The 26,454-nt window shown below is 42.6% G+C and overlaps 1 protein-coding gene across 2 annotated transcripts; it reads right to left on the reverse strand.

Moving 5' to 3' along the window:
• Positions 1-176: 176 nt before the first annotated feature.
• LOC118418863 (glutamate receptor 3.6-like) lies at positions 177-26,105 on the reverse strand. Of its 2 annotated transcripts, XM_035824958.1 has the most exons (10): positions 25,938-26,105; positions 10,200-10,355; positions 8,269-8,535; positions 7,829-7,966; positions 3,519-3,643; positions 2,498-2,521; positions 1,583-1,735; positions 1,111-1,272; positions 632-736; positions 177-339 (listed from the first exon to the last, which is right to left on the reverse strand). In XM_035824958.1, exons 1-10 carry the CDS (start codon positions 26,077-26,079, stop codon positions 211-213), a joined length of 1,401 nt encoding a protein of 466 aa, XP_035680851.1. In that variant the 5' UTR covers positions 26,080-26,105; the 3' UTR covers positions 177-210. The 2 variants fall into 2 exon arrangements, with proteins under 2 accessions (XP_035680851.1, XP_035680852.1); XM_035824959.1 differs by lacking the exon at positions 2,498-2,521 and having other exon boundaries at positions 178-339.
• Positions 26,106-26,454: the final 349 nt, after the last annotated feature.

Genomic DNA, 26,454 nt, shown 5'->3' on the forward strand with positions numbered 1-26,454 from the left:
CGCAGACTCGTCGTCCGATCGAATCGCGCGTAATGTGAGGGGGGTATAAGCACAGCCTCCAAATGGAAGATGCGCTGCGCAAGAGATTGTACAAGTATATATGAACTCCTGAAGATGACGGTCCAATAATCTGGTCACATGATACCTCAGGCAAATCATCTATCTTATTTACTCCGCCAAACGAATCTAGTAGAGACTACAGAACGCTGGTTACCTGACCTTCAGTGTTCTGTTGCGCAGGTCCGTCCGGTAGTCCTCTGGGACCGGCTCCGCCATCCCCATGAACGTCACGTTCCGAGTCGGCATGCTCAAGCCGCGCGCCTCGTCCCACCTCCCAACCTGTATAGGGACGGTAAGGTCCATATTCGCCGGTACCATGCATGGCGATACTCACCCAAAATTATCACAAAGACGAAATCAAGTTTAATCACATCCTAAATTTGTTAGACACAAGAGGCACGGATATATGACTAGAAATTCAAAGGAATAGCAAGATAGAAGTGTAAGAGCGCTCTTCGACGGGTCTACGTCACTTATCATCTCTTTGTGAGGTACTATCCCCTCGCCTTAACTAGTGATCAGTCTATACGTTAGATACTGTCGCTACAGAAATGATTGACAGATGACGTACCGTCTGCCAGCCGTGTTTCCTCAGGTTGACGATGTCGAACAGCGGTTCCCGCGGGATCCTGCTGGACGTGAAGCGGAGCCGCTGGGAGATGCCGGGCTCGTCTACCTGAAGGAGAAGGCTCGGGATGGTTAGAAAATTGTCTTCATCCCCTCTCCCTACAGACATTTCCATGAACGACTATCTTGTTAGGATGGCCATGTATGTTTCTGTGAACACAGCAGCTATAAGGAGGATTTTGTGTTTACTACATAGCCTTCTTCATAATTTTTTGTATAAAATATCGAAATAAACAAATCAAGAGCAGATCAAACAGCATTTGAAGCACTGACTAGTGATCCACGGCGGTACTGCCATCTTGGAGAGGTGGCGAGCGGGAGCCTCCAGAATCCATAGATGGTTACGCCCGTCGATAGCGACGAATTCAAAACAGGTTTCTCTAGCAAGAGCCTGTGATTATGCCAATACGTGACTTTAGTTACCTTCTTGAGGTACTCCAGCATGGCGGGCCCGTTGCTCCACTTCCAGGAGACGTTCCCCTCGCAGAAGAGCGGCGTCTCGGGGCGGTAGAACCCGTCCTTGATGACTTGTTGAAAGGCGTAGGCGAAGGTGAGAATGGCGTCGGCGTACTTGGCAGCCCTGGCCTATAACAAGTTAGTGCATAAGATATACTTAACGTTTGAGCAAATGAATGAATTCTGCTTGTTTCGGATTATTTTGCCTCATTTCGCAAGACTTTCAAGATGTGCGTTTTGTTTGCCTAGATACGCTAGGTATAAGAAAGACCTCGCCATTTGAAACACGCACCAAACAGGTATAGGAACAGGTCAAATATACAGTCTGTTTGGAAAGCACACATGTAACTTAACATATCTCAAATGTCTCTTATCAAAATGTTTTGTGGCGTAATGATTCAGTTCCCCAATGCACGTCACCCAAAGATGAGCCACTTACCTCAATCTTCACCCTACCGGCCCCTGGGTACAAGATGGGATCCGCGGCCCGCCAGAACTGTCTGAATGACGTGTACAGGTCACCGCTGGTACCTACAGGTCTCGTCCCCAGGACACCCACCAGCTCGTCCGGTACCTCCCTACCAAAGTCCGACTAACGCAAGAGGAAATGTTAACGTTACTGTTTTACATTCAACTGAAATGATGACGGGTTGAAGCCATAACTGGCACAAAACATACCTTGAGTATCATATTGAAACCAGTTGGACACACCATTGTATTCTGCTAGACTTGGATAACCTTTTTAAGCAGCATAGTACATTTACGATTCTTAATATCAAAATTAAACGTTTTTCATAGAAGATGAGAAAAAAGATTTGTTTTATTTTGAACAAAACGTAAGTGAGGAAGAATGACAGTATTTCCGGCCACGTGGATGTGCAGTTGGGGTAAAGAACACGTGATGTGATGTGCATGTTGCATGCAGACAATGAATTGTCCTCAAACATATCAGACCCACAAACCGCCACAAAAAGGGCTAATCCATCCAGACAGTAAGGTACAAAAGATCAGGGCATTTCACAGGCACCATTTACTCCTGTGATCGATAGCAGTCACGTGTCTATGTGGTCACGTGTCCAAGATGACTGGGTCAGCCATCCTGAAGAAGGTGGCAGGTTATGTTGCATATCAGTCTTCAAACCTTAGTTTCATTGTTTGTGATGGAAACTTTGGTCGAACCAAAACAAATGAGGCAACCAACATAGATGGGGATTCCATGCTGTTTTTCTGCTCTGTCTAGTCTGGACTAGCCTTTAAGAAAATCATAAATGTGCTCAATAACAGGACGGTTGTGCGAGGTGAATCACGTGGCCAAGGCATGCCACATGCAGAGATGCACGTGATCAAAACCTACCTTCACCTTCGTCTCTCCAATGGACTATGACAGGGAAAGACATAACGACACAGCTATGAGAAAATGAGCAATTTGCGAACTATGGTGTCCTCTCTAGTGACCTGGGAATCAATACAACCCTCTTCAACTCATATTAAAAATGCACAAAGTAGCCTAATGGGCTGGATTACGGAGAAAGAAGATAGCTTATTTGACTACATATTAGATTATTGCTCTTCGCCTCGAGGTCTGCCCTGGAAATTAACTCCCATGTGATAAAGTCCCATCCTGTCCATCTAAACCAAGAGAACATACGATGAAAGCACTATCCCAACGCGGATGCATTACAGAGTACACCTACTATCAAATAGACCATACATCGATTTTTGTCCCATGAGTAAAAATGGCTCATCTTGATAACTCTATTAGGAGCGAGCCGACCACATTTGAGAGTAAAGTACCTGCACAGTCCATTATGACCGGTGCAGACTTAAAACAAAAATAGTAAGTGCCCTTAACGACCACTCATTAAAGATGCATCTAGATTCAGCTTACATATAATGTGCGAGTCCTGGAATGTTTGGTCGATTTTTATCTGTCTGTTTACCTCCAATGAGATTTAGATTAACGATGTTAATTAATGTTAGTTCGCCTTTATCCGCGGGGTAACCTATATCCGTTGTTATATCAAACTACAATGGGGTACCCTATTGGTTGTTATATCAAACAGCTATATTTTCAAAATATTGCAGTTTGAAACCTCCGAACGTCGCCTTGATTTTGGAAAACAACGGATATACGTAACCACGCGGATAAAGGTGAACTTACATTACTGACAGTAACATACAACCTGCTGACAAACATTCATAGACACTTTTGCCAACGATTCATACTCATAGATACTTTTGGATATGAGATTGCTTGCTTGTTTGTTTGTTGTTTGGGGGATGTCAGCATGAGGTCTTCAATTCCCACGAGTTGTTTTTTTCAATCAGTTAGAAAATGTTACAGTTAGCGGTTAGGAGGGAGACCTGAGACTTACAATGCTGGCGATCCCGTCGGTGACGATCCAGACCCAGCCGCCTCCCGTCATGCCCATGGTGGAGGCCTTCCTCAGCACCTCCATGCCCAGCAACCCGCCACAGTTCAGCAGGATGATCCTCGCTCCTGGGAGGACGGATATCGCGGAGAATCGTTACAAACAACACGAAACAACAACACGAAAGTTTATAAAATGAGTTTCTTCTTTATTCGTTGTGAATTTTTCGTCTATTTTGGCCAAGTTATATTATTTCGTCTATAAATTTTTCTACCAGCCCGTCTGACCAACTCGGACCTGAGCCAAACCATCCTTCTCATCATACCAGTCTCCGGGAACACCACCTTCCGCCTCACATCCTGTCATTCCACAAAACTACGGACACACTCACAAATACAAGCACATGAACCGAAAAATGCCTCTGTTTCACATTTTACGACCCTGGGAGCTGTGGAAATGGTTGAGATGTTCGGCACAACAGAAGAGCACACATGGTCTTTGTAATGGTCATTGGACTCTTGGATAACCCGGGCCCATATCTTCGTAGAAACAACAATAAAAGTTGTGGAGGTGGGAATGTAGAGATCTCGTGATATAGAGTGAAGTATTCTTTTACTGCTAATATGCTATTATTCATTTTGTACTTATCAATAAGTCGTCATTTTGTAATTGTGAAATGAAAGTATCTCCGAAAATTAGTAAAGGGCATCTTCGAAATCCCCAGTGTCTTTCAAAATTCTTAGTGTGCAGTGTCTCTTAGATATTCATGGACTGAGGTTACTGAGATTTATTTTGGGATGATAGTCACGAGACCATCCCTCATTCTCCTCATGCAATATACGCAGATAAAGATGATCTTATGGCTTATGGGCCCCAGTAGGGTCATCAAAATGATATAATCAAGGAAGAATGAGTGACCGTTAATTAAGTCTTTTTCCCAACACAGCCGTCGCTCATCAACATTATGTAGGTTACTACCCAAGGCGTTAATTATGTACGCTTTGATTTAATATTAAGGTGTTGTTGATGATCTAAGATGTTTTCAAAGGGCGTGGCCTTAATAGTCCCTACATGCAGCTCGTGCAGCAAATATGTAAGATTATCATTTTCCCACCACAGAGAGATATCTATCTATGAACACAGTGTACTAGGACTTACTGCCCTGGTCTACCAGGGTTTTATTTTCGGCGCGCTTATGTGTGTATTTGTTTGTGTGTCCATAGCATTGTGACGCACAGTACAGGAACGCGACAGGAAGTGAAGGGCGAATGATGTTTTGATCATGAATGAATGGTTTCCACACAGTAAGGACCTTCGGGACTGTGACAGGAAGTTAGGTCAAAGGTTTTATTTACTGTGTTCAATTTCCTGCAATAACGTTATGTATGTTTGTTGTCTTAGTGAACAAAACTGCATACATTTAGCGAAAACGTTTACAATAATGAGTAAAACAAGACATTCGCAAAAACTATTTAGAAATTAACACAGGTATGATATCTTCGATTTTTTTGTGTGCTTTTAAGCCATATTTCATTCCCCTGTACCCAGATGCAGGCATCGAGCGGCGGATTTTCCTGGGATTTACCATATTATTGGTTTGCGTGTTGCACCACATGGTGTCCGGGCAGGTGTGTGGGTCTATGTCGTTAGAATATAGGTCAGTATGACAATCTTCAATAAAATATCAATTATTCCTTTTACACTGGGGATATGATGTAGAAGGTCACATAAATAACAGGGCCTTTGAAGTAGAACGATGGGGTGAGAGTATTGATCAATCTGGAATACCTGACCATGATCATGCCACCAACTGATAACTTTGAAATTGAGAAGACACTGGGCCGTGCATAGGGATTCGTATTGTGTAATTAACCTAAGAAAATGAACTTTCTTTACATGCCGTTATGTATACATGGCGTTACATATGACGTTATAAATAAACATCATAACAGAAAGAAACAAGATCAACGCAATTAAACATTGTCTTTCAATTGCCATACGAAAGCTTGATAAATATTCAGCAACGAGTTACACACATTCTCAAACTAACAAGTTTTGAAGACGAAATGCTACATCAAGCTGCGTCATCTTCCATAACATGTAGCAAAACTTTGTGACATTTTATGGAGATGTTTGCCCCAACCTGAACCGTCTGCCCCGTCTGTCTGCCCTGAAAACAGATGGTTTAATTAATCGGTGTCTGCCTGTGAAGACGGCAGGGTTGTAAACCAACGATTCGACACCTGCTGTGCACGCAAGTGTAGCCGGTAATAATGAGCTTATAGTAAGTACACGTCGGAGTTCACGTAAGTACACAGACGATATAATCTCTTGGCGTTTCTAATATATCCATCATGTGTTGTTTTCACGATGACTCAACAGCTCGTTTTATAGTCCTCAGTGTTCTGATACATGTAGAGCAATGCTGATGAAGTGTACGGGCATCGTAAGGGGGCTGCAATCAAATCTAGTGAACTGTATGTGATAGTGAACTTAAAAGATAAATAAACAGAACTTCGCACGGAGCTTCGTAAGAAGGTTACATAGCCTTATCACATTCGGAGTGCGGTCGTCGTAAGATCGGTAACCGAGGACATCCTTGTGAGAGTCGTGCTCGTGACGTACAAAGTCAATGCAGCTGTCTTGCTGCAGAAATTGCTGTCCTAGATGATAAATCCTTATTGGCGGCTGGTCCTGTCACAGCCTGCGACGTCAAAATCGCACGACGACCTACGTCGAATGTGATCGCACAGTTTGATATCATCTTGAGATTGAGAATGTTGTGGTTGCCATGCCTGGCCATAGTGAACAATGTTGTTGATTTTGCCATTAATATATTCTTTTTTCTTTATTTTCTGCCCCATGGCAGCCTCTACCAGGCTCAGCGGACCGGTGGTCTATAGAACGCTGGGGGAGTCCGACGGTGAGGAAAATGGTATCCCGGTTCTTTCCCGTGGTCCGAGTAGCTGACCTTCCACACGCCATGAACTATCCAGATTCACCTTGCAAAATCGATCAATATGTCGCAGCCGCGCAGCTGAAGATACAGCACAGAAGTTATAAGCCGTCCGACATGCTCAAATCTACTTAACTCTTATCTTCAGCGGAAAAAGGCGCTCTAAATCCCCAAGAAAGATAGCAATATGTCACACAGATGCCAGGCAAGGATGCGTCCGGATGGAACCGACACATGTCAGACTTACCGGGTTACTATGAGGATTTATTCGGAATCAGAAATTAAATTTGAGTTGTTTTCAGATTTAAAAAAAAGCTTCGATACATTAGAAGGATGGATTTATATTGAGAAGACCAAAGCAGACATTTTTCTTCTGAATAATTGAACGGCTGTCAGTCAGTGGTTGGCGGGAAGCCATGTTTCTGTCGGGTTATCGTCCGAAAGGGAAACCCGTACAACTGCTGCAGTGCGCAGGAAATCCCTCTGATTTAGTTTCAAGTTTGACACTAATTGATAAGGACCTAATGCCAGAAGCTATTTGCGTCGTTTATCAGATTGAGATAACAACTACAGTGCAAAGTCTGACCGTAATGGCCGCGTCTTGTTTTTAGACGAGTTCGTCACCGTCTGTCTTGCATGTGTTGTACAACGAAAAAGTATCGGTCAGACAGATAAAATGAATGATGCTAGTTCAGTTGACACAATTTAGCCTGTTCCGGCCGGCCATAATCATATGTTAGTCCGTTCATTCAACCCTCATACGTATACGCTCTCTGAGAATTATGTATACGTAACATTCTTGCAGCGAAACTGAGTCAGCGGAGATATGAAAACGGAGATATACATACAATCACTCACTCACTCACTCACTCACTCACTCACTCACTCACTCACTCACTCACTCACTCTCTCGCTCGCTCGCTCGTTCACAATCACTCACTCACTCACTCACTCCGTCATTCCCTCACTCACTCCGTCATTCCCTCACTCACTCACTCACTCACTCACTCACTCACTCACTCACTCATTCACTCACTCACTCTCTCGCTCGCTCGCTCGTTCACAATCACTCACTCATTCACTAACTCACTCATTCACTCCGTCCGTCATTCCCTCACTCACTCACTCCGTCCGTCATTCCCTCACTCACTCACTAACTCTCCCCTCCCTGCAGCCTACCTGCCTGTTTGATGGCCTTAAGCTGCAGCAGCACGTCTATCTGTGCGCGGCTCTCCCTGGGCTGGAACACAGTCACTCCCTCACTCCCTCAGTCACTCCCTCAGTCACTCCCCCACTCCCTCAGTCACTCACTCATTCCCTCACTCACCCCCTCCCTCTCCCCCTCCCTGCAGCGTACCTGCCTGTTTGATGGCCTTGAGCTGCAGCAGCACGTCTATCTGTGCGGGGTTCTCCCTGGGCTGGAACTGCTGCACGGTGCGGATGAGCCATCCCCGCTGACTGGCCAACGTCTTGAACTCCATCAGTCCGTGCGTACCTGGGGATATGGAAGTTGGAGGACTTTGAATGACTTGAAGTTCTCCTACTTCTTTTATAATGAATGAATGGACTGATCGATATGTCGAATGCAAGATATGGAGAGTTTATGCTTCATTTGCCCTCCAGTTTTTGCCATATTCTCACATCTTTGCCACTATTACTCATTTATCGTTCGGCAGATAACTTTCTGCCAATTGGTATTGTCCAAGTTCCACCCTGTGTTTAGCATACCTGAGCAAGGTGCCGTGCTAGATGAAAAGAGTTTAATGTAGGTGTGAAGTGAGCTTGCTTGGACCATACCATAGTCGTCCCGTGAGACCAGGATGCTCATCTGCTGCCAGCCGAACTCGTTAACCAGGTCCACCAGCACGCGGCTCTGCACGGTGTCGGGCGCGGACATGCGCAGCAGGTACGGGTACTTCTCGGAGTTGTCCAACATCGGGTCGGTGGCGATGGGCGCGATCTGAGGTATCGCGAGACCCGCCGAGACTAGCTGCGTGGTTTTGACCGAGCTGGAACTCCCGGGCCCGACGAACGTTGCAACACCTTTTTCAGCTTGATGGCAGACTGTTAAGAAAACAAAAATCCTTTATGGAGGGAGAAAGCATACAAGACAAACCTGTACACATCAGGGCATATCAACCTGTTCTCAGCAGAGACGGGGGGCATTACAGACTTCCGGGCACCTTGGAGCCTTTCCTGGACCCATTACGTTGAATAATTACTGGTACCACTCATTGAGACCCAGTGATTCGATCAACAGGCGAAAACGCTATTCTAACTCAGATTTCTCTATGATTTTCCATTTTCCAAAGGTTTTATGTACAGCTCGATACATGACTCAGTGCTCTTGGTTAACCATCTCCCATTGGTATACTTGTCCAGAACAAATGGAGGAACAAACCTTTACATAACCAATACAATACCTATAACATTAACAGTTAAATGTGCGGAAATATAGCGTTATACACCCATGAGGTACAATTTGCGCTCATTCGAACCAATCTGATCTAGAAACATCAATAATCCCTCATCTAGGAAACAGTAGAGTTCGATCTGGTTTGCTCATATGAAGTATTATTTAACGTATAGCTGTATGATTAATTGTACTTGGGTATCACATTCACCTGCGTCACATAGCTGTTACAGTCGGAAGGTTATCACACCTCGTGCATTCACACATGTAGATAGCGTCAATGGTCATGGGGAAAGGTATGCTGATTACAGTGGAACGTTATTTTTAACCATAATGTTGTGTTTTATTATGAGATGTTAGGACATAGTTATGGAATAATGAAGTGATAGAATTTCTACTTTTAACTCGGAAAATGTGAAGGTTGTTTTAGTACATGTCCGCCTGTGCACGTGCGAATTTGTGTGTGTGTGTGGAAGTGGGTAGGTGATGGTTTGGCTGGCCGGTGCTACTTTGTATGTATTTGCCAAAGAGTGTGTGTGTATGTGTGTCTGCGTACGTGTATGTGTGTGTGTGTGTGTGTGTGTGCATGATGTGAGTGGTTGTGTTTAATCACACCAAAAAGCATTATTTTATTCTATGATTGATAACAAATTAAGTCAATGATCGAGGAAAATATGCTCTAGTTCCCATGCAGTCATCAAGTCAGATCTTGCTTGTGATTTTGCGATGATTTGTGGTCAATTTCAGATGTAGGGCAGAGTCCCAAATATGGTGCCTTTCGTGAAAATGCCATCAAGTATGGATCGGCCGAGGCGCAGAGTTTCATCTTCCCTTTATCAAATTTTATAGATTAGAAAACAGCCATGACTAATGGCTCATCGTATAGCAATTTGTCAGCCCCAGATAATTCTCCAATTTGAGTATGGAGATGAGGCTTTTGTAGATGGAAATAAACTCCAATACTCCGATAGGAAACGATTTGTAATAGAACGCAGTATAGAACGGAAGATCAGAACTTTTTTCTGTTTGACTGGCTGTCCTGTTTTTGTGCCTACTCTTCAACCAATGGGATGAAGTAGAAGAAGATTTGGAAGTGTTGGTTTTCGTAATAACGGGATGATCGGAAAAACATCTCTTTCTCTTCCTCGAGATTACATGACTGTCAATCACAATTAGTACACATGTAGTTCAACCAAGGAGGTTAAAATTTTAACATGCCCCGATGTGATAAACGATCCACAAAGACAGTTAACATTACATTATCCTGTTGTTTTCTGCTGTTGACGGTTTGATTTGCTGTACTCTCCTACCTTACCTGTGAGTACGCTGTCCAGGTTAGCTAACATCACCACGGTTCCCTCCACGATCCGGATCCTGGTCGCAGGTAAGATGTCGGTCCTGTTGTTCACGAACTCCACCGCTAGGCGGACAGCCGTTCGGTCCGTGGGGCTCTCCCCGTCGTACAATGCACCTAGGGGATGGTATTAATAGAGAGTTTATTTGCAAGTTCTTGGCCGAGGTCCAATCGCAACATGGGATATACAGAATATATACTAAACATACAGAAAATAAAAGACTTTGGTATAGACACGGATCTTCTTAGATTTTTTTCACACGAGGGATTTGGAAAATCTATCAAATTTTCCCACTAATCAAGATAATAACTAAATCGGTGAAATAAACATATGGTGATAAAAAGCATTGGTTTTTAGATCCAACCACGTCAATGGAAACTTTTCCAACTTGAAAGTGTCTTTGCAAGGGTCGCCAAGGTTAACCTTGGACACATCCTAAACCGTCAAGTTCAAGATCATATCGATACATAGCTGCAGTCACACGCGCTGCAATAATCTCATTTATTGTACAGTATTGCTCTTTACTGTCTTAGAGCTTTCATCTTTACTGTGAGAGAGCTAGTACGAATAACGCATGTCCGCTGGTTAAAATCATGGCAAGCCACGTGCGCGAGCCCGGAACGGAAGCCTGAGTCATACGTCAAGCCATTACCCGAAGGAGATAGGAAGTGTAGATATATTTCTAGAGGAGTAAGATTTGACAATGAGGAAAACGTCTGAATGGTGGCAAGAATCATGGAGCCATTAAAAGTGCACTTAAGAAAATCTAGGTCACATCGTTCACAAACGGCTTCCAGATGATGAGGTTTTAGCAGGAAGTTAAAATGGAGTGACTCCGTAATTCTTTGTCTTTCTAAACAAACTTCGCCCATTAGAAGCCTAAGGCGCCGCCGGCTGTATTGAACAGATCACTATCAATGTGTTTTATCCCCACATTGAACTGAAGGGCCCCGTATATGTGTCAATGTCTGCACCTCCATTAGTGCTGCGCTTTGCCTTTTAAGGGGATCCGGCATCTTCGCGTCTCTGTGGGTGTTGCATCAGCAGAACAGGCAGTAAAACCTCACGTGGAGGACCATTCGTCAAATTACTGTCACAGCACGTGACGCGCGCTGATCAGCTGGGACACAGATAGCGGCAAAGTGTAATGCATGGTTATTGAATAACGTTATTTTACGAGAACAAGCCGTCTATGGCCCACCGGTGAACCGAGATTACGATCGCTCGGTCAACGAACCTGTTGGGCCGGCTGACGATGACTACAACGGCAATCCTACGAGGGGCGTTCAATGCGTTCTAGGTCTCAGTCAGACATAACGGACTCAGCTCAAATATTGGGGCATAGTCATGATCTATGAAGCCCTCAATCAACATCTAGCACAACTCAGCCAATTGTGATCATTACTTTGCAGGCGACACCCGTTTGAAAATCAGTAACGGTAGATGAGAGAGATAACTGAGATGAGGTGTGTGGACAACAAGAATTTCCTTGCTCTTCTTATTAAGTCATTTACTCACTTTTTTTCCAGTTAAGATACGAAGGGATTCCTCATCAAACATTGTGACTGCGTCTCGCATATTGTTAACTCCGTAGACTACAGTATTCCTGTCTAAATTTAGAATGTTGTCCCTGCTTGGGGGTTACGCAAAGGCTGAAGTGGCAATGATTGTTTTTGTGAAAAATGCATTAGAGGGCTAACGAGAATTTCACCCACCATAATGGTGGGATGAAATGATTTCTCCATTAAGTGATATTGTGTGGACCGCTAACGGCAGTTGTGACATTGGGGAGAGGTAAGGTCACCAGAAAGCAGGGCCGTGGGCATCATTTCATATTCATTAAAACATCCATACTTCAGAGCCGATATTGCTTTTTATATGCAGACCGAGTCTCCCTGGTGACGAGTAAATTTCTTATCATCTTCATTTTTTGGCAAGGCTTCCCAACTTGAGAAATGCTATCAGTGTTTATTGCTAGTCTTATGAGTTCGTAACTGATTGTTTTTGGCCTTCGCACAACCTTAGTGCACTCCCACTTTTAGCGATGTGTTCTTTAACGTACCCTCGGTGTGGCTGTCCTTACAGAGGTACAGTACACGACGTCCCATCCAAATGACTCAATACCTGGAACACTGACGGCCACGACAGGAGGGACAAGACTTCGAAGACGACTGGGCTGCCACCTCTAAACTCTACTTCCTTTCATTTTCCACAAGTCTTACCTTTTTGTTGTCACCACTTCTGGACACGTTACTGACAGTGTATTGAAATAACTACGGACACACACGAACACAAACACCCAGACACATCGAAAACAAACCCTGCGTATACAGAGAGACAACAAGAACGCGTGAACAGCCAAACTTCGAATCACCTAAACACACAGGTGAAATTTCATGCCAACAAACAGACTGGTAAAATCTCGACAGATTCGTCTGGACACACGTACCTGTTTTACTCATACCGAAGTAACATTATCAGTGTGGTTTTTCAGGTCGTGTTTTTGTTTCGTTATGCTATAATGATCCATCATGGTTCATCTACATTTGAGTACTGTCTAACATACTCTTCCATCTGAACGTGGACAACAGAAAATGGCTGTCCTTCATTCCATTGTTTTATTAGTTTACTGAAACAGGCAATGGTGGGACGACAATTCGTTGTCGTGAAATTACCTGGTAACAGCGCACGTAGTACACATTCACTTTGGGATCAGCACTCTAATGAAGTGATGAATTGTGCTACTTGGACAAACCATGTTGGCATTCTAACAACACGTCAAAGCAAAATTACTCATTTCCCCCTCAATTGTAGTTTGTCTAACGTATAACCAATGTAACGTATCGAAGACTATCTAAGAATATTGACATCTAAAACATGTCTGTGGGCAAACGAAGATCAGGTCAAATGAAATAATCAATGATGGAAAGTGAACAATCGACGTATGATTTATCGGGCATTTACGTTGAACCATCATAAATCTGTAATGTTACATACGGACATGCGACACTGGATATGCGACATCACATGTCAACACCGGTCATCTATGATGATATGTACCAAGTACTGTTGCTGTTTCACTTGTCAACTCTGTGTGCGGAGGTTTTGTTATTTTCTGTGTGTATCATCTGCCTGTTTCTTTGCTTGTTTGTTTGTGTGTCCGTATACAGTGGAGTGGCTCGTTTTCACAAGGTAGACACATTGGGGAAACTGATAGAAAGCTAGGTCAAAGGTCCCCAAAAGGTACCAGAATAGGTTATCTCATTTCCTGTCTTCAGCTTTCTGCTATATACATGTATGTTGCATTAGGCAGGATCATCGAGAAATTGAAAATAATGAATGAAAACAAGAAATTCACAAAACTTACAATATTTTGAGTATGAGATATTTCATGTTTCTATCATTATTGTTTTGATGCTTGACGCTAGATGTCGAGAGGTTGTAACCAAACCACGGATCAATGGAGTAAAAAAAAAGGTTCTTTGCACACAGCTAATACGAATGATCAGCCAAATATTTGATATTGTCCTTAGTCAAAGAAAAGAACTACTGAAAGGTTGGTAGGTAATTGGCACCGGTCGTGTACAAAGAACCCTTTTACCCAGTCGTTTACCAACTTGATTAAGCCACACATCTCGTTTGAAAGAAACACATTGAGAGGTTATTGAACTTTCCACTTCTGCTCATCAGGGAGTTATTGAAATGTCTACAGAGGCTGTTTTGGGGGACAAATCTTTTCATTAGTGAACTTCTGAATGGAAATGATTCCCGGTTGACAGGACTGTCGTGACGAAAGGTCAATGACCTCAGTACGGGATAAAACATTCTTCTTTAACCACTGAATGGTTTGATATACTGTACATGTATGAACTGTACCATGTTTCGACAAGGCTCATGTAGTGTGATGCTCTTAAAAATGGCCAGCAGCGATTTCCGCGTATGACAGCACATTTTTAATGAACGAGTTAATCAGGACATCCTAAGCTACATGTCGCCTTGTCGACTATCTTTTCTAAACAAATAAATAAAAACAAACAAACAAACAAACAAAATGACAAACAAGATGACAAACAAGCAAAAAAGAATGGGTCTCATATAACGATGCAAAACTGTGAGGGAACGTTTACGCCAACCTAGCGAATCATGTTTTTTTAATGAAAAGGAAGGAATATGTGACTTTATCAAGAAGCATTTTTTTCTTCTCCCAAATCTACGTTTTAATGGCCTTTATAAGTACCGAAGTGCTAGTTAGTTGCCCATGTACATATCACATTATGGTGCAAACCTTCACATGAAGTGAAGGTCTTAAAAATGCATCTCTCTGTTTCCTCTTAAGGTAATGAAGCAATGACGTACATGTATCTAGTCCGCCATCAAATTACACCTCAATCTCCCCTGTACAATTTACGGTTATGTGTTCCCACTTCGTTGTGAGCATCACGTGCACGTGTTTGTGAGACGCAGGCCGTGTACTGACGGATGGGCCCCGGAGTGTGTTCTAGGACGGGCTAAGCCACCTATGATTCCCCCTAAGCTCCCGTAGGACGCCCGGAGGCCCGTATAAATTGCTCCAGTGAAACCCGTTTGTTCGCTGGAAGGTTGAGAAAATCCGCTTATAGCGAGGTGAGATGGGAAACGGCACTTAGCACGGTATCACTGCTAGCAGGGCTCACAAACAACTGCAATTTACAGCAAGAACACTTTAAGGGCTCTGTTAGCTTGTAGTGGGCTTAACGACAAGCTACGGCAAAGAAGAGACTAGCTCATAACATATGGTCATAAGACGTAATTATCATTGTTTATTGGGTCTCACAAATGACGCATATTTGCTGCATAATCACTTTACAAAATGCCAGAAAGTTTAAAAACTATATATAACTGTCTTAGAGATCATCCGTAAAATAGCAAGAAATCCAATACACAAAACGTGATCTCCATAGTCTGATTTTATCAGGTCTTACAACTAATAGGGATTTACTACAAATCGGTAGAAAGCTTGACAACATATTTAAGATCATTTTTCCATGAAACAATCTTGGGGTGAAGTCTCACAAATAACAGACTGAACTACAGTTGGAGATCACTACAAATACAATGTTTTGAAACTCCCTGGAGACTTGAGTCACTTGTAACATGTGATGTTATGTTAGTGAAACGAGGTAAGAAAACATGATCCTTAAATGGTCCCACAAATACCTTGATCCTCATAGCCTAACTTTAGCCCGGCCTCACAAATAACAGGAACCGACAGCAATCTTAAGCTTCAGTCGGAGATAAACTTCAAGGGTTCTAGAAGCGGGCTTACTTATAAATATGACATTCATTAAGTGGGACAAGGCGAGAGGATGTGGTCTCCAAGCAGCCCGGCTTGTTTTGCACTGTCGTTCGTGGTGAACGTTTCTGTTCTGCTCCTCGTGCCATTCATAGAGAACAAGGGTTCAGAGATCTCACGCCTCCGTGAAATATTTAGCGTAGTTCGTATGTCTTGTTTAATTGTAGTTCATCAACTATGCAAACAAGGTCTTGATTAATATGACATGTGTCCATTACCTCCTCTAACTCTACGGTGAACGTGACAACACAGTATGCCACAGACAGACAGACGGACAGAAACACACACAGACAGACGGAAGGATCGCCAAGTCGACCTTTCAATCCTGTCAGTCTCTGGTTTCACCATTTTGCTCCACACACCCTGTCACTCTGCTGTGTTCAAATAACTACCGACACACAAGAATTCAAACATGCAGACAGAGCGAAAATAACACCGTACACTGAGGTAAAACGTTATTCATTCAGAAGTTCGAAACACCTGAAAATGAGTAGGAGCCATCCATCTGTTTGAAGATTGATCTTCATGGGTATATACGGTGAAAATGCCTTTGCTTAGGGAACACCGTTGCCTGGAGCGCAGTTATTTACCAATGAGTGCTGAACAAAGAACCATATCGTAACAGTTCATCGATCAATCAAAGTAATCTACAAATATTACTACGTTTCTTGAACCCAACAGCTTAATTTGTTCACACGATTTGGGGACTTTGGTCACTCTATAAGCATGTCAGAAACAACATCTGTAAAATACAACATCTGGAATGAAGTGGTTGACGTAGAATGACGGGCGTTATTTTCGGCTTATGGAAATCATTATTGTGGTCATTTAACGCTTTCGTCCAGGTGGATGGGTACCTTGTTTGAAGACATATTCAAGATATTTCTATCACGTACCAAGGTTACCAAAGTAAGACATTTCCGGCCAGGTGGTTCATATTCATGACTCTTTTATCACTAAGATAACCAAGATAAAACAAAGTGAAGATTGCCTATGATGATGTAACGAGCACAGCATCTCTGTGTAAAACTTCTATAGCGTTTCGGTCTGATCACTGTCATCGTGTAATGGTCGCACGATGGCAAACTGATAAAGGCATTCTTGGGATAGTCATGCATGTGTCCTGCAAAATTCAATCGTTTCGTTACTGAAAAGGCTGACTGAGATAATCTCCAGGCAGATCCACCGGTGGCATGGCATAACGAGTTTAGCTGGCCAAGAAGTGTTCTGAGCCACTAGAGAACACTTCTTGACCAGCTAAACTCCTGATGCCATGCCACCGGTGAATCTGCCTGGACATTAGACTGAGATCCTTGTGGGGGTGGATTCCATGGTTCTCTCACAGCCTTCGCAAAAATCCTACTACATCAAAATCGTACTACGAAGATAATCTGGATACGTGTTATTGACGTAACGTTATCTCTTTACTGTGACCTGTTTCCTTGTGATGCACACACGAGAGCTGCATCAATATGGCCACTATGGTGCATGTACGTGCGAAACGCCCATATGCCATTGAATACAGGCTGATGGCATCCCTTCTTAGTTCCTAGTCTTCATGCCGGTGAAAAGAATGCCCCCATTTTCTAAAAACCTCCCACATCATACCCGTATTCCAAGGGTACACGTCGCTACTCTCTTCGTGACATCACCGTTTGAAGCTTTTAAACTTACCTCTTGAATATCTCCTTTGCTAAATAATGTACGTGGCATTGTCAAAATTGACCCAGTTCTGAGAATACATTAGACTGGATGCTTGTCGCAGTATGTGTCTTGTAAACGGCCTGTTAGGTCAATTGCTTTCGAGTGTTTCTCAACACCGGTACACGTATCGGATATTCGTTAAGAGCTCATAGCCATAAAACCGTACTCCCAAGCAGATGTTGCAGTCGGACGTGTTAAAAGAGTATTTGGTAATGTTTTGTGTGGTTTGCTGGAGATTAAGAGTTTTCCTGCCAGGATGGTATCTGTAAAATCGCGATATCTCATGAAAACCGCACAGAACATCTCCCTATACGCTTAAACTTAACCCAACTGTTTCATCTGCTTGCAAATTAATAAAACCGCATTCCATTGCTTTCAGAATTTGCATTGCAACATGCAATATATTTATAACTTGAATAACATTTTTTTGTAGTAACATCTGATATTGTTTCTTTGCGGTTCAATTAAAAAACACATTACTGTCATCTTTGCCGCCAAACTTCCATAAATCATTCATATATCCTCGGGCTGCTTTTAACAAATGTGAAATGAAATATGATGGATCATCTAACACGGACGCAGACATAGGTGCTGCTTTCACACGATGGAATCCATAGTTGTACCTGTGCTGATCTACAATTAAAAATGTATGACGAAATAGTCGGCTCACATCTGTCACGAGAACATGCTGACTGACACAAAAGTGGCTTACCTGTATTACTCGTACGATACACAAATGCTGATTTCATTGGAATGCCAATAGATCATCATACATTTACCATCATATCTTTTCCATGAATTTGTAATCAATTTGAGCTAAGCCCTGCACAAAGTCAGTTCTTTTGGGTGCCGTTATGCCCTAGTTGCTGCTATCCTTTTTTTTCCAATTTTCCTTTCCCCATACAGCCAGGAAATCCAGGTATAAGAACTTATCAGTCAAGTTCTCAAAGAACAAATGCATAATTGTGATTTTACTACTACGGCAACAAATCTCGGGAAGGTAAGCTTGTAGCTGGATATTTTCACATTTTGAAACTGTCTATACCGATGTCAGGCCTCTTTTCTTGTTGATCTTCCATTTTCATTTCAAAACCAAATTTCAAACGATAAACCAGGTGTGGTCAGACACATCCCACTTCGATTTAACACCTGTTATGCCTGGTTTACTTGGCGGAATTCCAGCGACCCGACAAAGGGAGGAGATCAGACCAGGTCTCCAGAGACTCAGTTCGCAGACGATATTTAATAACATAAAGCTATCGGCCACCTGGCCGGCTTCCATAAGAGCGTATTAATGCTAACGTTAACTTTACTATTCCTGTATATCTGTCAGTCATGTCCTGTATGTAAAGCGACTGCACGGCCTACTACAATTATATGTAAACTACACTTTTAGTTTAGACCCACTATTTGACTTCTTATGATCTGTTCTACGTACGAACAAACATTACTGTTATGCTAAGTTATCTTTATCTTTACTCTCAGTGTTAGTTACTACTAATACTTCTTAAATTTTTGTCTATCTATGAAGGTTGATTTATTCTAATGGACCTTTGTTCTCATTTTTATCATATGTTGAAATGTTATGCAATTAGGCCAAATGTCTAACCTGGCAAAACAAATAGAACTGAAACTGAAGCTCTTGTTTAACGGTTCCTTGCTCATTACCTCACATTACTCGCATGACTAACGCAGCTGATGTTGCATAAATTATTCAAACTCCACAAGCTAAAAGCAATAAAAACTCCATCGAAGAATCGAGCCTTTCGGAAAATCGATACGACTGACCCCATTTTGTAGCGACTTTTCCTGTCCGATTCGCCTATTCTTCTCGTAAAAAGAAAAAGAAAACCTCACGCGAAAGTCCCTTCATGTTCATGGTCGACACTCGACCCGTTAAATCCAGCGGAGTTCTCAGTGTGTATGAAGGGGCAAGGAATCATGGATTCAAGTCGTTAAGTTGAGCTTTTGGCATTTAGATCAGTGGTACGAAATAAACCAAAACAATGTCAGTGGCATTGAGAGTAGCTTACAGGAAACGCTAACCGACGTTTGTAGCCCTTCCTCTTCACGGGGAATGCACATCTTTAAAAGCGAGTACAGTCAAACCTGTACAAGTGGCTACCTTTACATCAGGACCACTTGATCGTTGTGGCTACACTTTGGCGGCCCCTTGATAATATTTCCTAATGATAAAAGCAATACGAATCCTGTCTATAGTGGTCACCTGTCCACATAGACCAGATTTTATGGGCTCCATGATAGCGATCTTCGTGGGCAGTCAAAATACCGCAGTAATGCTTCGGTCGCAATCGCGCCGGTGCCCGTACGGGATTTGTCAAATGTGTCCTTATGGACAGCCTGATACTGCGGGGTAACTCTTGGTGTTCTCACGTGTAGGCCAGATATTCTACTTCTCGCCGGGTCCCGGGTTGATTTAAATCTCAAGTTAAAAAAATACGGGACCCGGCTGGACCCGAATATAGCCCGGTAGCCGCACTCGCAGGGGTCGTGTCACGCCCTTAAGTTCTCTAAACAACCCGTAAACTGCCCGGCAGGGCCCCTTTTTCCAATTGTGACCTAAGCATTACAAATTGTAACTTGTTTCTTCAGCTCCATGAAATCAACTTTGGCTCTGAATCAGCTCTATACATCAGCACATAAAACGTATCTTGTTTTGCGTGATTAACGTTCAGGACCTTTTCATCAAAGTTTGATTCTTAATATACGTATTCATAAAGTCTACTGTACATCCGGTGATTCATAAAAGTCTACTGTACATCCGATGACCAAATGAAGAATCGATGCTAGAAGTCACAAAAATTAGGTAGGAGAGAAGGGAAAACCACAAAGTCTTCCTCTTATCATCATTTCATCTTTAATTATTCTACACATCATTCACTAATTGCCTGGACTGGACCAGAATTGACCGTTTTTGTCCTTCCAGCTTCCTGGAAGTCTTTCTCGAACGACGGGAATCTCATTAGTATCGGTTCACACAGTCACGGCGTGTCTTTTAACTGGGTTACAACTAAAAAACAGTCGAGAAATAAGTTTCAACTCTGTTTCTAATCCTGTAAAGCATCGCTCTCCGAATCACCCCTTAGTAACATCGGCCATCTATTGGTATACATGACAAAGTAGCTTTATCTTAGATAGTTTTTCAAGCTTAAAATGAAGTTAAAGGCTAGTCTTTGTAGCAGCGTGTTTTTATCAGTGTAACCGCAATTGTCGTGTCTTCACTCAGCTTTGTAAGTAGTGAGTTGTGTATGGCCAGTCGACCATTGCCTGTCTAAACCTGTCGTGAACAAGGTCGTCTGTGGTCGGTGGTGGGTCGGTGAATTTGTCTAATAGTTTTATCTGAGTTTCGAAAAATAAAAGTCAGAATAGTCATGTACTGACTTGATACAACCAGAAGAGGAGTGAGTTGAAGCTCGAATAGAACTGATTCTATCTTGTGTTGCACTATATCTCTCGCTACTGGGCAATTATACTGGGCACTTGTATTGATGGTGGGTGTCCTTCCCGGGAATGGGCCTGACCAGCCGAAAGGCTCAAGAAGCTAGAATTAGTCAGGCAGACTAGGATGGAGTCCGGACTACTTTCAACTCAGTCCTAACCTTGGTTCTGGAGTGGTCGGAAGGTCGCAGGAAAGTCTTTAATGTGTGACAGGGTCTTAACATCATATGACATTTAGGTCCAAATGTGGTCATGACACAGAAATGAGACAATAATACCACAAATAGACTTAACGCCAATGAAGCCGTATTATGATGATCCAATTAACGCTGTCCAAGTTATTCAAAATATAGAGAACAATCTTGATAGACATGATAGAAGATATCCCCATTTTATCCCATTTCATGCGAGAGTTCTCTTTGTATATTCCTTTCTTGATTAGACTTGGACGTCTTATTACGCTTTCGTCACCGAACAACAACAATTCAGAATAGTACCTGCCAGAAAATGCTTAATGTTATTGCTAGGTCCCATTTGTGTTCACGACATAGTTCACCAAGCAGAAGTATGGAACCCACCGTATGAAAAACCTGTGTTAATCACCAGAAGTGCGATCTGTAATTTAGGTCACGCAGGGGCGGTTCTTATTGTGTCATGTAATTGGATGGAGATCACCTCTGATGGAAACCGTATATTCAATTATTTAAGAATCCACTTGATGACATGCCTGGGGACTTAATGGCGATGGGCTTAATCCGAGCTCTTAAGAGGGGTATAGATAATTGAACTTTGCAACATAAAACTGGTATATAATGACTTCAAAACGTAGAGGTGTTGGTCATATCACTTCAGTGCAAATAACAAGGTGTAGACGTTAACATGATTTCCTTTTACAAGATTTACTGAACCTTACTTAGTTCAGCTATGGATATTCAGTTATTGATTGGTACTTGATCAATCGATAAAAGGTCAAATGCAGCTTACTATTTGTCAATTCTTTGTAAAATGTACAGTACACTACAGACCATGAAAGTTCTTCCACCTGTTCTACCACCTGACGGAGAGGCTGTGCCCTCATCAATACCGGTAATTCTGACCATATGGTCCACCGTTACGTCACCGCCCGCCCCAGATATGTCAGTATTCCGATGTCAGATAACGCCGCTATATTGAATACTTCCGCTGGAATCTACGTAATGAAACTCCGGGGCTGTTTGTGAGTGATTAAATCGTGCAGGAGGAGACAGTATTGCTACTCCACCATATCGCTACTTTTTGTGTTATAGCGGAGAGCATTTGTGTAACAAGTGGTATATTGGTCTACCGGTGGGTGTGTACCCGCACCACACTAGTCTGTATGACACAAACTCTGCTGTCCAGGACTGTAACTGGCCCCTCCGGCCGGATGTTGGGCGGCTGCTATAAGCGAGATTTAATCAGGCTAGTAACACACGTTGCTGAAAGGGGGTGGTCTCGGACCAGTTTACCTCATATTAACTCAACGGACTGGTCGTGACAGAGGCGACAGACGCTGTGAACAGTACATAAAGGGTCAGTATACCTGGGAAATTACCTAGCTCTTTTCGACAAGCACAATAAACAGTGGACCACGGCTCAGCGTCCCGTCTTGAGGACTGAGACCCTTATCATTCGACTACTCATGCACGCTACATTGCCTACTTGCCGGCTTGGTTGCTGAAAAAAGAGCAGAATTTGGCCATGGTCTTTACGTGTTTGCAAACCTCTAATTCTATGACCGGCTAACCCCTCTGAAAAGTTATTCACTCAATTTGACCAATGTCTACCAGTTTTTTTCCAGCGACCAAACAAATGGGCGTGGTTGAAGGAGACTTCCAGTGTCTCAAGTGCCGCGGCAGGTTCAGTTATTTTCCAGCTCTAGTAACCACGCAATGAGTTGTGTTTTCAATCAATCTGCATGTTATAAGATAACGGAAGGCAATAAGTCAACTAGAGATACATATCCCAACAAGTAATATCACCAGATAATAACAAGCGGTCTTGTTTTGACGTATTGTACCATTATGAGCAGAGTCTATGACTAAGACATGATTTATTGATCCAGCAGGTTTATAAGAGGTCAATATGTTATTTATGTTTCCCCCGATAGGGGAACATATTGTATTCGCTGGTGTGTTCTTCTTCTTCTGTCAGAAACCAATCAGTGCTTAGAACTGCTATGAACCAATCAGAGCTTAGAACTGCATCAGCATATTAGCTGTATGAATATGAACAGCCACAGGTTTGCGATAGCCAAACCTAGCTGTATTGGTAACTTTTTTTTACTCTCACATAATACTACAGAGCGAGCCGCATACATACTGGTGAGCCCAATGGTATAGTATTGTGTGCGAGTGTGTGTTTGTTTGCAAAAGGCTACGCGAAAAAAATTCTGCATTTTCTCTAAAATGTTGCCTTTCTAGTTTCCCGTCACTTTTCCATCAGAGAAAATGTTGAGTATAAATGCTAGCATCAGTTCTGACCGTGTTGTAAATAAAGAAGGATGGTGCACTTCGGTGCGCTTTCAAAACGTTTGGAAATCATTTCCGTTGGCGGTTGGATATTACTTTGGCGGTTGTCTGTAAACATCGATTTTCTAGATGCCTTACATATTTGTGACTTCATGAAGTAATGATATCCTTGTTTCCTGAACTATAGTTGACGCCAACGTTTTCACAATTAGTAGTGCGTTTCGCAATTAGGTTTCTATGATTGACTGATGTCATACATGTAGGCACAATAATGATATTAGGAACAGGCTTAGTACGAGGTTAACCAGGAGACAACGCTGGAGGAGGGAATAGAGGGCGGTTTAATTAGTTGCACAGGGAGGATAACTCTTACCTGCACGCGAAAGAAAATCGGTAGCGACAAAACATAACGACACAATTACAAATCACAACTACTTTCGTATCTACAAGTTAGTACAAACTAAGTAATGACACCGATGTTTTCAAACACCTCTTTGGTCTTTGTTGTGGTAACTCCTTTCTAAAGTCCCAATAACAGTTTATCACGTCACCAGCTCCTTAAGATAATACTAACTTTCATTTGTCGCGCCTTTCTTGTCGGTATCACCTGTAAGCCTTAAGAACACCTTAATTGTCGAAACTTAAGCAGCAGGAACGACTACCATTACAAAACAAAGACCAACAAAAGTCCTCAACAAAGGAGGATGACTACACGAGTCTCCACCGGGTGGCTGGAAGACGCTTGCTCCACTTTTCCAACACCTTAGATCCGCCATGCTTTTGTCTTTTGCTCCAGCCCTGTCTTTCGTATAATTAGTTTCCCCGAGGTGCTGGATGAAAAGATTTTGTTGGAGACGTGGTTTGGAAGACCAACGGACCGCTTGGGGAGAAATTTGACTTTTTATTTCAAATGTACTACTTTGAAACTAAATCAAATCAAATCTAACTCTTGGAAGTTGTAATGATATTTTGTTTTAGTCAGACAGTATGTACAAACCTGTGGGGAAACGTCTAGCAGATGTTTGAAACTTTTTCTGGCTGTCTTGTTTTTCTACGAAACAACTTTCCCAATGATCCAGGCCCTTGTAGTTCTAATCTAGTCTAGATTCCAGGCTTAAGTGGCGGTCGATAGATATGGCGCCTCGCATTGTATCACCACAAGTATAGACGCATCCGCGTCTGTTAGCAGTTCACACAACACAATGCGAGACAACGGGTCGATACATACAGCAAATTGTCACCCTTTAACTCAACCCTTTGTCCGCGAACATGCGGGGATCATCCGGGTCTGACCTATGACATTTATCCTCGAGGCAAAACTAATCCGTTTCCATGGCAACAGATCCCCGCACACCTGTATCAAAGCGAAACATGACTAAGGTTGCCAACTAGAATACATAAAAGGAACAAGACTGAGAAAATCCTCTTGTGTCATCGTTTTGATATTTGTTGTTTAAGGAGACAAATACACCGAGTACATCTGATATGAGGCCGATTAGACGGTCATAATGGTACAAAGAGAGTATAATTTTGGACACTTATTTTCTTGCTATCGCTTTACATAACGTACATATAGGTATGTAAGATGCCCTAAAGGTCATTCTTCAATTGATACCTCGGACCCCCCGCTGTTACCAATACTAACTGCTGTAGACTTTAGTGTATAGATAATGTCTGGTGAATAAATGTAGACAACATAATACAGTACTACTAAGTGATTATAAACTTCAATGGGCCTATAAAACTGAGGGTTTTTTTAGCGTAAAATACTTATCAAGGCGCAATAAGTAAGATCGATAGACAGTCTGCAAGTAAGGCAGCATCTGAGACGTCTGCGAGCTCGACTTTCAAAATACTAGTCACAGCGTTACATTTGAAAGTCAAAGGAGAAAACATTGGACTAAGCGCAACGCTGCTAGCTCTTGATATCATGCTGAAGGTATTCCCCCGCAAAGCAAACAAATTTACCTTCGCTATCCATTTGCTAATGCTGGTGGTATAGAAGGTGACAATATTTCTGAAAACCAACAACGTCGGTTCCCTTACTACTTTTACTGTCATACTGACGCTCAACATGAACATTACCTTCTTACATCTTTACATAATACATGTGCTAAAAAATAGTCAATTGAAAAGGGAAACTGAAGAAAATACGTCAACCGGTTGTATTTTGCGTTCGGCTTAGTTCTTTTCACAGTAGTCGCCACGCGGCCACTCTTAAGGCGATGTTTTTCTTGTCTTAAGTCACTGTTTACTTGGTCGTTGGAAAGCAACACGAATCGGCATTCAAAATGTTTAGATTTAATAAGAAATCAAGGAAACTGAATAGATAACATAAGAAAAAGGACGTGACAATGAGATAAAAGGCTGGTGTGTCATAATTGAATGATACGTCTTATCAAATGAGACAAGAACAACCGAAAGAACATGTATTATTTAGGGAGGAGATATGGCGCTCTCCCATCCCACCAGTACGTACATAAACAAGGGCTTAGCCGTACAAACTAGTCCGCATACCTGCTTTCTATGAATAAAACACCAGAAAATTGTCACAAAACACAGAAATACGGACACGTGGACGGAGAAGTCATCCAATACAATCTATATGTCTGCATACCACTACTATCATTCGCGATACTCGCAATACCAACCATATTACGCAAGAACCTGCCTCCGACGTACTAGCTATAGTATAAGAACAGATTGAAACTCACCGATTCGGACTTCTGAAGGCACAAGAACGGCAGAACTTCTCTCCTGCACCGAGGCGAACAGAAGGAAGAAGTTGAGGAGAGAGGTAAGAACGGAGCTGGTGACACGGGGCATGACAAGACCGGGGCTGGAGACGCGGGGCATGGCTGATGCTGGGCCGGCCGTACGGATGTGAGAGTAGCACTGATACTGGTGATAGTGCTGTAGGGCGATGGGAGAGACATGAGCTGGGCGATACCATTACTGTTCGTACTGGTGGGGTGGGTTTATCTATGTCCCTCCCATACTGGTCCCTCCCATACTGGTCCCTCCCATACTGGTTCATTCCATGTGGTTCATAATTCTTCAGTACTAACGTTGACTACAAGCCGTAAAGTAGTCTGCAGTTGGTATTAAAAGATTATGAATTTAAACTTCTTTGAAAATTGTAAAGGGTTTTACTTGTTTTACTGTACCGTCATTATGACACCGTATCTAAATTATGGTGCAAATCTACACATATAAATGGTACCTGAGTTT

This window comes from Branchiostoma floridae, chromosome 7 (genome assembly GCF_000003815.2).
Source record: "Branchiostoma floridae strain S238N-H82 chromosome 7, Bfl_VNyyK, whole genome shotgun sequence".
In the NCBI taxonomy this organism is placed as follows: domain Eukaryota; kingdom Metazoa; phylum Chordata; class Leptocardii; order Amphioxiformes; family Branchiostomatidae; genus Branchiostoma; species Branchiostoma floridae.

Bases quoted from the DNA above. Each gene is read 5' to 3' on its own strand.
- LOC118418863 (XM_035824958.1), bottom strand. From the start codon at position 26,079: ATGCCCCGCGTCTCCAGCCCCGGTCTTGTCATGCCCCGTGTCACCAGC. The intron at 3,644-7,828 runs GTACGCTGCAGG...CCGTCCTCCCAG, and splicing joins CAAGGCCATCAAACAGGCAG to GAGCGAGGATCATCCTGCTG. The intron at 340-631 runs GTACGTCATCTG...GTCCCTATACAG, and splicing joins GGAAACACGGCTGGCAGACG to GTTGGGAGGTGGGACGAGGC.